Genomic DNA, 14,731 nt, shown 5'->3' on the forward strand with positions numbered 1-14,731 from the left:
CCTTGAAGCAAGACTCAGCCAGCCTTTCCATGGTGGTTCCACCGCCATGGAAAGGCTGGCTGATGCCAGCATTGTGATCGGGCGAGAAGGCTGAATCACTACACCAGGCAATCGCAACGATTGCCTGTGGCGGAACTATTCCCCCACCATCCTGATGTGGCAGGGGAAATAGGCATTCAGATGGCGGAGGGATCGCCACCGCACGGCTGGCGGTGGCGATCCCTCCACAATCGTAATCAGCCCCTATATTCTTAACAACAATATTTCTGAAAGCTATTGTAATGATTTCAATATTTTTATAAATTAGATTAATGATTTAGATACGGTTCAAATCAATATTATTTACCTTAAAATCAATATTCATGACAACGATATTCTTGCACACAGTATTTCTGTGTGACGATATTTCAGACTCAATATTTCGATCTGACCATATTTATGTTTCTATATTTTGACTCAACACCACATGGAAGCAAGTCTCATTCTGAATCCATGGAACAGACAAACATACATTTGTTTAAGAAAACTATCCAGGGAATCATCATTGTAATCTCCTTGCCAGTGTACTTCCAGACAAAAAATACAAAGCCTTCTAGAAAAAATGCCGGTGGTTATGCTTCACCTCTGGCTCAATCAATCAGATTTCCATCATCCAGTAGAGGTAGGGCACCAAACCAGTGCACCCTCATCCCCCTCCCTGTATGACTGGCAGCAAGTTTTTGCAGTTTTCTGCATTGGTCAGCGAGGAGTTATCTCCTCTTCCCTAATGCAGACTCCATCTCGGCTACACATTCTTCAAGTGATGACCCAACAGCCTCGTCCCTCACTGTCTCCAACACACTCCAAACTTAAAACAACAAAACCCTTCATAGGCCAGCCAATGACCAAGATAAAAGTATCCAGACGTTGGCTGCCCCCAGCACCAAGTCTATGGAAGAAATCCATCCACGAAGTACAAATAAATTGAAAGTAACTCAGATATTGAAATCTTGTTGCCCCAATATCTTACCGACACAGGTGCCCAGAAAAGCCAATAAGGCCAGAAGGACCAAGCTGTTCATTCTTCTTCCTTCGATAGGCAATCGAAATGCGTCAAGTAAAACAAACCCTGGACTCTTCCCAGAGCTCAAGATGATCCTCGGCCCAACTTATATACGCAGCAGAACGCCAGATATGTCACCATGCCAAGGGCTTGGCTCATGGAGGGACGGGGTAGGGGAAGGAGACTTTGTTCCCCAACTGTCTGAAAAGAGTAATTAAATCCAGGGTGTAGGCAAAGCTAGCACAATGTTCTCTAGACAGTTATGTAAAACATGTTGTCCTGTAGAGAGTGCACAGGGTTGGTGTCACCAGGTTGGGGAGGTTTGTTCTTGGAAGCAACAATTACCATGAATGTTTATTTGCTGACTCAGGGTGTACTAGGACAAGGTTTCCAGTGAAAGCAGGTGTGAAACCCAACCCAACATTACAGCAGCATACTCAAATTAGTACCAGTTCTGGCACATAGCCACCAGGATCTGGTAACAGAATATAACTGTCATAGTATCTACTGCCATAAATTTCATGCCCTAAACACAGTGTACAAAAATATCACCCCATTGGAGTTGATAGAAAATGTGCACCCTAGTCTATGTTATCCTTATAATATATATACGAGGGATGGAAATGTATGTCGGTTAATATTTCTGTATACGGTATTCTGACATAAAATCAAGAAACAACCACCCACTGCTCAGTTCTGCCAGGTGGGCAAGAGGCAGGGATTGGGGATGCCCTTTTAACTATTGAAAGTGGAGTTTAACACATGGCAGGTGCCTTTGGGTGTTTGAATTTTTGGGTGTGCGGGTCTTAATTAATATATATATCTCTTCTGCAGTATTACCTCCTGTGTTGATTTAACCAGACATTGCAGGTTTGCTGTTTGCTGTGTTAGCTAAAGGAGAGAGGCAAACAGGACTTTCCTTTCCTCACTGATGATAATGTATTCCGATACCTGGCTTATTGTCAGTTCTTAGTAGTGCCGGTACTTTGTGCACACCATTGGCTATTCTCTGCTATGCGCCTATTTACCTATTTTTATAAATAGGCGTAGCGGGGTTGGTTGGAGGTGTATTGACAGAGCTCTTACCTCCAAAGTAATCATCTACCTATTTGTACAATGTTTTACACAGAGTAGCTGTCCCATCACAATCTTTTTTTCTCTTGGCTGCGAGGAACTATTGTTGTTTAAGTATTGCCTGAGAGAGCGCATGCGCTGTCGCTTTGAAAATTCTTTTTTTTTTACTCATAGCGGGTTTAGAGGCCGTCCATTACTTACCATTGGCTGGCCTCATTTTCACTCTCCTTCGTTTCCCTTTCAAGTTAGAGCATGCTGCATTCACTTCCATTTTTTGTGGTTGTCTCTTCCCTGGGGAAGGCCCAATACTATAGTCCTTCCACTGCTTGCTTAATCAGGTGCTTATTTTTAGGGGCAAGCTCTAGCCCATGCATGTCGCTTGTGAGCCTCTTTTGTTTAAAAAGAGGGCTTGGAGCCCGCCCATGACTTACCGTTTGTGCGCCACCGTGTCACTCTTCTGTGCAGCATCACTGATTGGCAACTTCATGGGACACGTCATTTCCGATGCTTGTGGTGGAGCATGGACGAAGCACAGATTAATTCAACTTAATCAGTGCCTGTCTGCTGCTCCCGACGCTATTCATGTACTATTTTACCCCACTCCCACTGCCTGCCGCTCCCTACCTTAACTGTTTGTCACCGGCTTCTGTGTGAATTGAACACATTTCCAGAAGATTCACTAATCCTTTTTCTACTTTCATTTTTGTACGAAGAAATAGGCCTCCTAAATATTTAAAAATGTGTTATTCAAACGTCAGGACAATCTATACTTGAAACGTGTGCTACCCAGCTTGCCCTGTTCATCCTTAACGCCCAGATGCGGGTATGTTAGTGGAGCAGCGGAGTTTTGACTCCCCTCTGAGATACTGCATGATTGCGTCATAATCATGTGTATTCAGCACTCAAATATATTCTGTGTGATTAATTCTACTATTGACCACATTTATCATTATTGGAAATAACGATTACCTAGTTGCGCTTTTCTCTGACTCACCATTAGATAATCGGTATTCCTAATGAATGAAACTCCATTAGTTTAATTTAAAGCTTCCTAGTGGGTCACAAATTGACCTACCTCATGAATATTAATGAGGTAGGTCGCAATTTGCAACGCATTAGGAATCGCTAAAATCATGTGGCTGGTGGCATGAACCTGAGAATTGAGCCATTTGCAAATGGTAAAATACATGATACACCTGGCCCTAAAAGAGAATGGGGTATTGTATATTAAAGGTACTTCAGGTGAAAACTAATGAGATTTATAAAATGTGTGCCTGGAAAGGTGATTGATAGACATGTCTGCAATACTTATTTAATAATAATCATAACATAACATGAAGCAAATGAAATGATGTGTTGTGCAAACTAATGTTAGATGCTTATACATGAAGCAAGAGAATATATTATTGCAATTATTCATTCACTTAGAAAACTGCATTTGCTAAGCATTTAGAAATGTGCTCGCATTTGGAACCCTGTGCACTAAAGATGAGATGATTTTTGGGGCTTTTAAAGGAGGTTTCAGCACAAGCTCATGCTACAAGATAAGAATGATTTTAGCATTTAACCTTCAATGTAGAATGTGTTTGCTTTCATATTTTGTTTCCACTGCAGGGGCCTCATTAGTTAGAAGGGAAGGGTTTGTGTTTTATTGAGATAGTAAGGTATGAGAAGGTGGATTTTGGCAAGGAGAATCACGGTAACGAGCAAGAAGACGAGTTCTAATGGAGGAGGAGAAGAATGGCCAAGGACAATTGAAGTAGCAACTCATTGTTGTGATTATGTGGCCTAACGGTTAGAGTAGTCAATCTCAAATCTGGGGAACTGGGGTTGAGTCTCGGCAATGACGCTCAACATTCTATGATTCTGGGCAAATCTCTTAATCAATTAAAAATGAATATGTCCTTATGTAACGTAACTGGTACTCATGTAAATTGCTCTGATACCTTCGGGTCAGGTTTGCACTATATAAAACTCCGGAAAAAAAGATGGTGCCAGTAGTCAACCTGTGCCACGATTGTGAAAGTTACTGAAGCTGATCGCGTGACCTACCTTGAATGCAGACTAATATCTTATGTTGAACATAGTGGGAAATGGCCACTACAACGCTGCCTTTTCCATGCATAACCATAACCACGCATGCGTTACAACGCATGCGTGGTTACAACGAATAGCCTTTTGCACGCATACCTTTACTACAAGATACGGAGTAACGGCATGTGTGCTAAAGTAAAAAAAAAAGGGGGGGGGAGTTTCGGGAGACAAAAATGTGTGGGTTTAAGAAAGAGGGCTTTGGGGGGGAGACCCCCCAAAAAAACACGTCTGTGTCCGTCATTTTAAGATAAAGAAGAAAAAAGATGTGGAGGCAATTGGCGTCGTTAGAGGAAACGGAAAGGCACTTCTTCCTTCTCTTAACGACGTGCAACATCACCTCGGAAGATCATGGAGAGGAGAGGTAAGGGGGAATGAGGAAGTGGTGTTGCACAGGGGTAAATTGAAAGGGTACATTTTTAGGGTTAATTTGAAGGGATCGGAGATATCCTTTAACATGAAAATGCCATTAACATGCATAGTTTAACAACAAAAATCGTTGTAAAAGTATGCATGTAAAAGGCATTTTCGTGGTAAAGGAAATTCGTGGTGATGGCATTCACGTTGTAACGCATGTGTGGTTAAGGCATGCGTTGCAATGGACTCGTTGTAAAGTCATACAACCAACATAGTGAGGGACAGAGAAACATCTTAGGACTTCTCGAGGTTACATACCTCTTCTGTTTTGTGTATTTTCAAATTACATGGTTAGAGTCTCTTCTACTGAAGACTCTGACAGCCGACATCTTTCATTACTTATTCTTATTTCAGACTCTTTGTTTAGGGATTTCCTTGTTAAGGTAGTAGAGGGAAAGAGCGTGCTCATGCTTTCCTTTGAAAATCAACTGATACCATTTAAATGTCAATTATTTTTCCTGGTTATTTGCATTAGTAGTGTATGCTTTTTGTTGAATAGGGTACATCTCTTTAGGAGATTTCGTCTCATTTTGTTTATCTTATATATTTATACTGTAATACTGAGATTGATTTATATCAATTTAATTTTGAGTTTATAATTAAACCCTACTAATCCAAATGTATTTGTCTTGTAGGTATTGTGTAACCAAACTGGTTATACTGTATTACATTGCTAGCTTTAAATGTTTCTCCCTCTTACCTCTCAAGCAACTAAAAAGATCATCTAGTCTAGCGGGGATGTTTATATGGGCCTGAGTGTAGAAATCAATGAAGTCCAGTAGACAACTCTTGTAGTTGTAGTTTATTGTTCAAGTTACATCTTGGTAAATTCCATTGTAAGTCTTAATATAAGCCCTTATATAAGCCCCACCAGGAGCAGCCTCCTGGATGCTCAGCCCATCTTCTCTAACTGCTCTCACTTCAAGCACATAGCTCCATAACATTCTAAATGACATCACATAGCAAGAGTATCAGGCAGAGAACCAGGGCCAGGGAGATGCATTACATAAGAAGCAGATTACTACACAGAGCTTTCTCAATAGCCCAGTTGGTTCAGGTAATAATAATAATAATAATAAATCCCATTTGTAAAGCGCACAATCACCCGTAAGGGTCTCTAGGCGCTGGGGGCCGTCGGGAAGATTAAGCAAGCTATTGCCCAGAGTCACATGGTGCTGGGCTAATCTGCCGCCGGTGCCGGGGATCGAACCGTGATCCCCAGATTCCGGAGTCAGTCGCCCTGGCCGCGGCGCCACACCTCTTCCAGGTACCTGCTGCAGAAATCTCAGCAGTCCTGTGTTCAGTATTTTAGGACCCATAACATGTTAGTCATGGATAGTTTTTGGTTTTTTTTAAATCGTTATTTTCACATTTTTCTTATACATCAGGAAACGAAAAGGATTCAAGGTGGTACACTTTCAGGTATCATATCAGGTAACATTTGTCACATACATCGAGACCAACGCTTACTTTCCCCTGAGGCGGAAGCAGGGGGCTCTCTCTATTCTCCCTCTGTCATTTACTGCATTTTAGCTGGCAACACTGCTTTTAAACATTGTATATATTTTAGATTGTGCTTTTTACTTACCAACTAACTCGATCCTTGTACGCGAGATTAACGTCGCTTCAAGGCTCCCTGCACTCATTTTCCCACCGGCGCAGCCGATTGAGGCGCTGACGCCGGGTCGCAGAGGGATAGCCGCCATCTTAGGGGAAGGCAGAGTAGCGGTCCAGCTCTTGGATGCCTCCCGCCCTCCCTGGTTATTTAAGGATCCCTTTATTTCGGGCGCTCAGACCAACGCTTACTTTCCCCTGAGGTGGAAGCTGGGGGCTCTCTCTATCCTCCCTCTGTCATTTACTGCATTTTAGCTGGCAACACTGCTTTTAAACATTGTATATATTTTAGATTGTGCTTTTTACTTACCAACTAACTCGATCCTTGTACGCGAGATTAACGTCGCTTCAAGGCTCCCTGCACTCATTTTCCCACCGGCGCAGCCGATTGAGGCGCTGATGCCGGGACGCAGATGGATAGCCGCCATCTTAGGGGAAGGCAGGGTAGTGGTCCAGCTCTTGGACGCCTCCCACCCTCCTCTCAATGTATAAGAATAGATGGACTTCCCGTCCGCGCAGCGGGCGGGCGCTGCGGGCGGGTGCAGCGGGCGCGCCTAAGGCAAGCCCGTCTGCGCCCGTCCGCGACTGGCCCGTGACCAGTGCCAGTCCCCCTGCCCGTCGCTCCGAGGTTAGTCATATTAAATGGTCTAGAAGCCAGCTCTTACAGTTTAGACCAGATATGTGTGAGTCGGCCACCCGGTGCTGCCCTTGCACCCTTGAGGGGCACCCTTTTAATTGCCCACATTGTGATTTTATCTTAAACTCTAGGGGGAAACGCACCTCTCATCTCCCGAATGTGACTAAGCGGTCTAATCATTCCTTGACGCTGAAGGCTGGCTTGGTCAACTGTCGCTCTCTACCCCGCCATGCTAGTGAGATCTGGATGTCACTTGCTTCCCACGCCTGGGATATCCTATTTCTCACTGAGACCTGGCTAAAAGACGCCTCTAAACCTGATATCCACCTAGCCACTCCATCGGGCTATCATTTGATGGGTATTAATCGAGAGGGTACAAAAACTGGGGGAGGTCTTACTATCATTTTGAAATCTCATTTTAATTTGACGGTCAGGAAACTTACGGAAATTGGGCTCATTGAAGCCATGTACCTTACCATCCTAGATTCGGCGACAGTGATTATGGCGGGTATATTAGTGTATAATCCCCCCAACGCTTCAGCCTCCTCATTAATGCTGCTATTACATACGATAGCGGACCTGTCTCTTAAACATACGCACTTTATAGTGCTTGGCGATTTTAATCTTCATGTTGAAAACTCTCATTGCACTCAGGCCACTCATTTATTAGAAACTTTGCAGGGTTTGACTCTAACCCAACTAGTTCACGGCCCGACTCACATAGCGGGCCATACTCTCGATTTAATTTTCTCGAACCATCCTGGTATTACAGTACATTCGTCCCTTCCCCTCACATGGTCAGACCATCACCTTCTTCCTTTTGACCTAACCCTTCCCTCTTTACCTAGTCCTGTAGCACCTGGCTGGGAGTACGGGAGAAAATGGCACAAAGTCACCTGTGCTGCTTTGGACCCGGTATTCTCTTACCAACCAGATCCTCTGTCTAATGACCTGGATGAAAGAGTGGCTATATTTAACTCATCCCTCTCGCATACCATTGACGCCATTGCTCCTTTACTACCTATTACCTCCGCCAGATCCTGTCCGTCCGCTCCTTGGTTCTCTCCTGCCCCGCGCGAGGAAAAGAGCCGCTGTAAAAAGTTAGAACGCAACTGGCGGCAGACTTATGATGCGGAGTCTAAAATTAGTTACAAGACTGCCTTAATAAATTTTCAAAAACTAAAACGTTCCACTATGAGAGACTTCTATGCCTTACAAATTAAGAACGCAGATAATTCTGCTAAAACTCTCTTTAGTATTGTAAAGGATTTTGTCAATCCCCCTGCCATGGTGCCTCGAAGCACCTCTAGTCAGGCCTTATGTAATGGACTATCTGACTACTTTCAAGAAAAGATTAGCAATATTACGTCTTCTTTCCCCCCTGCTCTGGCCTCCCCTATTTCCAGTGATAGGGACCCGAAGAAAGTGTCATTGGTGTCCTTCAGGGAGCTTACTATCGAGTCTGCATTGAACCTGTTTTCCCAGTGCAAATCTGGTTCCCCTTTAGACTTGGTCCCTGCTAAAGTGATGGGGAATTTGGCACCTTTATTGATCAGTCCGCTCCTCTCGATTTGGAACACATCACTGTGCACGGGCCATTTCCCTACGGTTTGGAAGGAGGCAATGGTGGTTCCCATTTTGAAAAAAGCGGACGCGGATCCGGTGCAATTTAGTAACTACCGTCCCATCTCTCTTCTTTCTAAACCGGCTAAAATCCTAGAAAAGGCTGTTCTGAAGCAACTGGGGGAATATTTAGAGACCAACTTATTGCTACATGATTCACAGTCGGGATTTAGAACAGGTTTCAGTATCGAGACCGCTCTTTTAGAGGTCTCGGAGACGATCCGAGAGTGCGTGGATAGGGGCGAGGAGGCCATGTTAGTCCTCCTTGACCTATCCGCTGCTTTCGATACGGTATCCCATGAGATACTACTGGATCGGCTGGGGCTGACTGGAATGGGGGGGTACGGTGCTGACTTGGATTAGCTCATTTCTTAAAGGACGGTCCCAGAAGGTCCTGCTCAGACCTTTTGAATCAGAGGGTAAACCTCTTCTCTGTGGCGTCCCTCAGGGCTCTGCTCTAAGCCCCCTGTTTTTTTATGTGTATCTTGCTCCTCTGGCAAAGCTGGTGGAATCCTGGGGGGTCAGAGTGATCTCTTATGCTGATGATACTCAGCTGGTGTTTTCATTTAGAGATCACTCTAACTCCAGTTTTGCCAGCTTCCGCCATTGTCTTGGCAATATATGTTCCTGGATGACCTCCAATCATCTAAGACTGAATACGGATAAGACTGAGGTCTTGTTCTTTAATCAGAAAACCTCGCTATCTGCCACTCTGTGGTGGCCGACTGTGCTTAATCCTCCTCCCATTCCAGTCCAAACAGTACGTAATCTGGGCTTTCAGTTTGATGACGCTCTCTCCTGCAAGGCTCAAATTAACAAGGTCAGGGCAGCGTGCTTCGGGAAGCTACGTATGATTAGGAAGATTTTCCCATACCTCCCGCTGGATGCCCGTAGAACCATCATCCATGCCCTTATCAATTCTCACTTAGACTATGCCAACAGTCTCTACGCCGGTGCCCCCTTATATCGAATTGAACGTTTGCAGATCGTTCAAAATGCGGCAGCTAGACTGATTGGCAACATTCCTTACCGACATTCTGTCACATCCTATCGTAAGAAGTTACATTGGCTTCCTATTGCCCGTCACATTCAATTCAAGGTTCTGACTCTTGCTTTTCGGGCCCCCAACGGGGTGGGCCTGGGATACCTGAGAAAGAGACTTATAGTATCCAAATTGGTCAGATCCTTGAGGTCGAACAACTTGCGTCTACTGGTCGTCCCTCGCTTTCGCCGCTCTAGTATGGGCGGCAGAGCGTTTGGTGTAGTGACAGCGAAACTTTGGAACAGCCTCCCATTAGACCTCAGGTACATTTCTTCTGAATCACTGTTCCGAAGCAAACTTAAAACTTGGCTGTTCACCACCCCCTAAAGTGCTTCGTTCTTTTCTAGTCTGCGATCCTTAGCGCCGGGACACCCCCGTTGGGGGTAACCGAGCGCTTTACAAGCTTCATAAATAAATACATACAGTTTTGTAAATTGGAGCGCTAGCACAACAGCAATTATAACATTCATAGTAACAAATTTTGTTTGGGTCAGCCCTCCTGGCCAGCCCGTCCACTCCCCCAAAATTGCAAAGACTATCCATATCTAGACCCTATCTAAAAAAAAAAACTTCAGTTAAATGGGGTTCCCAAACAGTGCACATGAAGAATAGTTTGGTAGCAAATCAAATAATGAGGTATTAGCATGCTCAAAGTCATGTTCCATCATCCCACCCCCTCCGGGACTATTCCACTTTCTACTTAAGAGGCATATTTCTGGTGTTCACGTTCAATGTTTGCCTTGTATGGGCCCCATATGTCCTTAGGGTGCGACGAGCTTGGCATGAGGAAGACATATAGTTCACAGTTCACGTTACAATAAGACAAGCTACGTAGCCATCTCTGCAGGGTAGGTACAGTAGGTTAACCCCATAGCAGCGCTATTTCCCGTTTAGCAAGTAGTAGCCCAAGTGCTGCAAATTTCCTAACCTTCTTGGGAAAATTAACTGCATATCCTAGGAGTGAAATTTCCGGTGTAAGGATAAGTGTCAGCGCTGTCATGGCTCCCAATGTGTCATGAATTTGTGCCGAATATGTCTGTAGTTTGGGGCAAGTCCATGTAAGATGGGAGAAGTCCGTGTGTGAAGCGGAACATTTTCAAGCTGGAGTGGGGTCTGGAGGGGTCAATTTTGTGTGACATGGCTGGCGTGTGGTATAATGGGCGGAGAAATTTAAAGTGAAAAAGCTTGTGTCTGCTGTTTTGGGAGACTTCCCTAGTTGCCATGCAGCATTTCTCCCATTGATCGTCTGTAATGGGTTGGCCCAGGTCTTGTACCCATGCAGTGCATATTTTAACACCTGTCACCAGCCTCAGACTAGAGCAGAGATTCTGACTAGATTTCATTGGGGCCATAGGTTCAGGTGCAATCGGATAAGTGGGTAACGTTGCTCTCAATGCTGAATGAATGTGCATTACAAAGGTATCCATGAAAGATCTGTCTTGGAATCGGGCCTCTTCGGATACTGAGAAGATATGATCGTCTGGGTATAGATCCCCTATCTTTGTGATGTTGAATTTGGTTAATGTATGCTGTACAAGTGTTTCGTCTGTGATGGGGAGCCATAGAGGATTTGGGAGAGGTAGAGCTGGTGAGTATAGTGTGTTAAGTCCCAGAAGTCTTCGTAACCTGTCCCATGCCTGACTAGTCATGGAGACGGTTTGTATGTAGCATGGGTCTCTGGGGATGCCCTTTGGCAGCACAGTGGACAACTTCTGAGGAAGCACAAAGTCAGCCTTAGGTCTCAAAAAAGAAATGTGTGCATCTGGGTGATACCTCGCAAATGCAAAGCTACACTGAGCCACTAAAAAATATAAATGAAGATCGGGAATTCCGTAACCCCCTCTGTCACTCGGAAGAGTAAGTACCTGCCAACGGACACGAGGCCTCTTACCCCCCAGACCAATCTTATAAAATGTGCACATAATTGTAGAAAAAAAGTCTTAGTGAAAGGGATGGGGATGTTATTAAATAAATACAAAATTCTGGTGAGCACTATCATTTTGAGGATAGCGACCCTGACTGCCACCGACAACTAAAAGCGCAGCCAGTGTTCCACTTGTGCCTCCAATCTGTTCACCGCACAACCATAATTTAAGCTAATAATAGTAGCAGCGTCTAGGTGTATGTGGATACCTAGGTATTTGACTGAATGTTGGCACCAATCAAGAGGAAATCCACAATCCCATGGAGTCCTACTCTCCGTTAGTGGAAAAATTACAGATTTGTGCATGTTGATGCCTAGCCCTGAAAAGCAGCCAAATCTAAGTATTTCCCTTATGATTGGTTCAAGATTGTCCTGTGGGTGGCACACATGTAGAATGGTATCTTCTGCATAGAGCAAGACTAATAAGGGTCCTGTGTTAAATTGTAGACCCCGGTGGAGATGTCGCTCCAGAAAATGTCTAATCAGTAGGTCCATCGCTAATATAAATAAAAGGAGGGAGAGAGGGCATCCCTGTCGCATGCCACGTGTCAACGAGAAGGGATGTGATAGTGTGCCATTTATATGGAGTTTAGCTGTTGGGATATTATGTAATAGGGCAGTAGTGGCCACGAATCCTGCAGGCATCCCCATGCAGCGCATTACCGACAGAAAAAAGGGCCATTCTAAAGAATAAAAGGTATTTTCAGCTTCTAACAATACAGCCTCAGCAGGTACTTTGGGATCTATTCTGTGTATGACAGTGAAGAGGGTCTGAAGATTGAGTGAAGTGGAACGGTGTGGGATGAATTCAGACTGTGCAGGGGATATAATAAATTCTATTAGTTGAGAGAGTCTGCTAGCGATAACCTTAGCCAATATTTTATAATCTAAATTCAATAGCAAAAGGGGCCTATAGGAACTGCATAGTGAGGGGTCTTTTCCAGGTTTGGGAAGGAGAATAATAACTGTTTCTCGAAGTGTGGGGGGAAGTACTTGCCTCTCTAGCGCCTCTACATAGACTTCAATTAGCTGGAGAGCAACAATATCTTTGTAAGCCTTATAGAAGTCTCCGGTAGACCCGTCTAGACCAGGGGCTGAGGAACCACGGAGTGCCTCTATCGCACGCACAACATCCGCTTCAGATATGGGCTCTGCCAGGAAAACCTGCATGTATTTTGTAAGATACACCAGTGCAATTTCAGACAAGTAATCTTCCTGATAGTTGAGATTGGATCCAATCCTAGAGCTGTATAAGGCCTTAAAATACTCTGTAAAAGTGTTGTGGATTTCCGAGGTGGAGGAGACCGGCTGATTTGAGGGGGTGCATATCTCTGTTATGTATGCCTTGCTGTAGGAGGGCAGAACATTTGTGCCAGTACTCTTCCAGGTCTTTCACCTTATCCTTATCTTCCAGCAGATTGAAATTTACCCAGATAGAACAGTTCCCTGTCTTTGGCTTTGCGAAATTCTACCAATAATGCTAAACGTAGATTTTCAGCGTCAGCAGTGGCATTGCAAAGTAACTCGGAATATAGTGTAGATATGTCTCATTCAATGCGGGCCAGTGTTGAACACAAGTCTTTTAGCATGCCAGCACTTTTAGCAATGCAGACACCCCTTATGTATGGTTTAAAGCCCTCCCACAAGACCACCCAAGTATCCACAGATCCAGTATTTATGGTAAAATAATCTTCAATGGCTTCTCGTACCTCCACATTAAAGACCTCATCCTGCAGTGCCCTGCATGGAAACCGCCACTGCCGCTCGAATCCCTCAGGGCGAGGGACATCTAAGCGAAGTATTACCTGTGAATGGTCAGAATATGTCTGTGGCAATATCTCTAGGTCTCGAAACCAGCGAGCACTTCCCGAAGAACTAGCCAATATTCTATCCTGGTCCATGTATTATGGTAACCAGAGTAATGGGTATATGACATGCTGGTAGGATTGTGTTTCCGCCAAACGTCTATTAATGAAAGTTGTCTGCAAATTTCCTGCAATGTGCGACAGGAGTGTGGTTTGGAGTCGGGGGATGAGGAGGTGCTATCGAACCTGGGGTTCTAGTAATAAATTGAAGTCCCCTTCCATGATAATCAGGCTAGGGTCGAGTTTCATCAAGTGTACATGCAGGGAGGGGCAGAAGTCAGAAGTATCAACGTTTGGGCCATAGACGTCTATTAAGGCTGTAAAATGGCCCTTGAGTGTGCCTGTGACAATAAGGAACGGGCCTTCACTGGCCTCAACCACTTTGCCAGGGCTGAAGGAGAGCCTCTTATGAAAAAGGAGTGCGACGCCCCTAGCGTAGCTACTGTAATTGGCAAAGTATCTGTGTGCCCCCCAGATAGCAGCCATGCGGGTGGTATCAGCTTTGGGTAAGTGTGTTTCCTGTAGACAGGCGATGTCGACCTTATGTCGCAATAACTAATTGAGTAACTGGTATCGCTTGTAGGTGTTGTTGAGGCATCGTACATTCCAGGACATAAGGGACTAACCTGAGGGTCCAACAGTATTACCTAGCTGAGCCATAGCTGGTATAAATAAAAAAATATGTGAACAAATGGCATACCAAGAAATCGTCATGTGAAAGTGACCTTTTGTATAATCATTGAAAATGTGTAACCATCTTAAAGTCTCCCCCCCTCCTGCCACTCAGCATCACCCAATCCCAATTATGGCAATACCATGACCCAATAATCAGCAGTAAGTGCCAACTAACTTTACGAATGTGTGAAAACCCATTGGAAAAACACTTCCGTATACACTGAATCAAAAACCAGAATAAAGTGTACACCTTTAGGGGTGGCAACGCCACATCGGCCGGGCAACTAACTTATGACAAAACAGATGAATAGTAAGCATTATCAATTATTACCACAGGTTCAAAAAGATTAGGAATGTCACTTCAGCCAGTCCCTTTATTCAAATGAGTTCCATACTAGCGTCCGAACCGCTGTGTGGAAGTGAAGGACCTCCATCTCCAGTTCTGGGCCCGCTGTTGTTTTTCTTGTAAGTGTAACAAAATTCCTGTGCCTCTGTCAGAGTGTCGAAAATGGGAAAGTGACCCCTCATATCTTCTTTAAGCCTGGCAGGGTACAGCATTCCATATTTCAATCCCAAATTACCATCAGCCCATTGAACTTGCGGTGGGAATCTTGGACCATGACAGCGAAGTCCAGAAAGAAAGAGAGTTTAGAGCCCTGCCAAATATTATCATCTCATTCCCGGGCCAGGCGCAAGACTGAATCTCGATCTCTGAAATTCATGATCC

General features: G+C 44.5%; 1 protein-coding gene across 1 annotated transcript in view; it reads right to left on the minus strand.

The window, feature by feature from the left end:
* The window catches only part of LOC144753994 (uncharacterized), a 41,085-nt gene extending 39,977 nt beyond the window's left edge, over positions 1-1,108 (minus strand). The window contains exon 1 of the mRNA XM_078641514.1: positions 1,010-1,108. Within this exon, the coding sequence (XP_078497640.1) occupies positions 1,010-1,061 (52 nt within the window). The 5' untranslated portion in view covers positions 1,062-1,108. The remainder of the gene's footprint in view (positions 1-1,009) is intronic.
* Positions 1,109-14,731: the final 13,623 nt, after the last annotated feature.

This window comes from Lissotriton helveticus, chromosome 5_1 (genome assembly GCF_964261635.1).
Source record: "Lissotriton helveticus chromosome 5_1, aLisHel1.1, whole genome shotgun sequence".
NCBI lineage: Eukaryota > Metazoa > Chordata > Amphibia > Caudata > Salamandridae > Lissotriton > Lissotriton helveticus.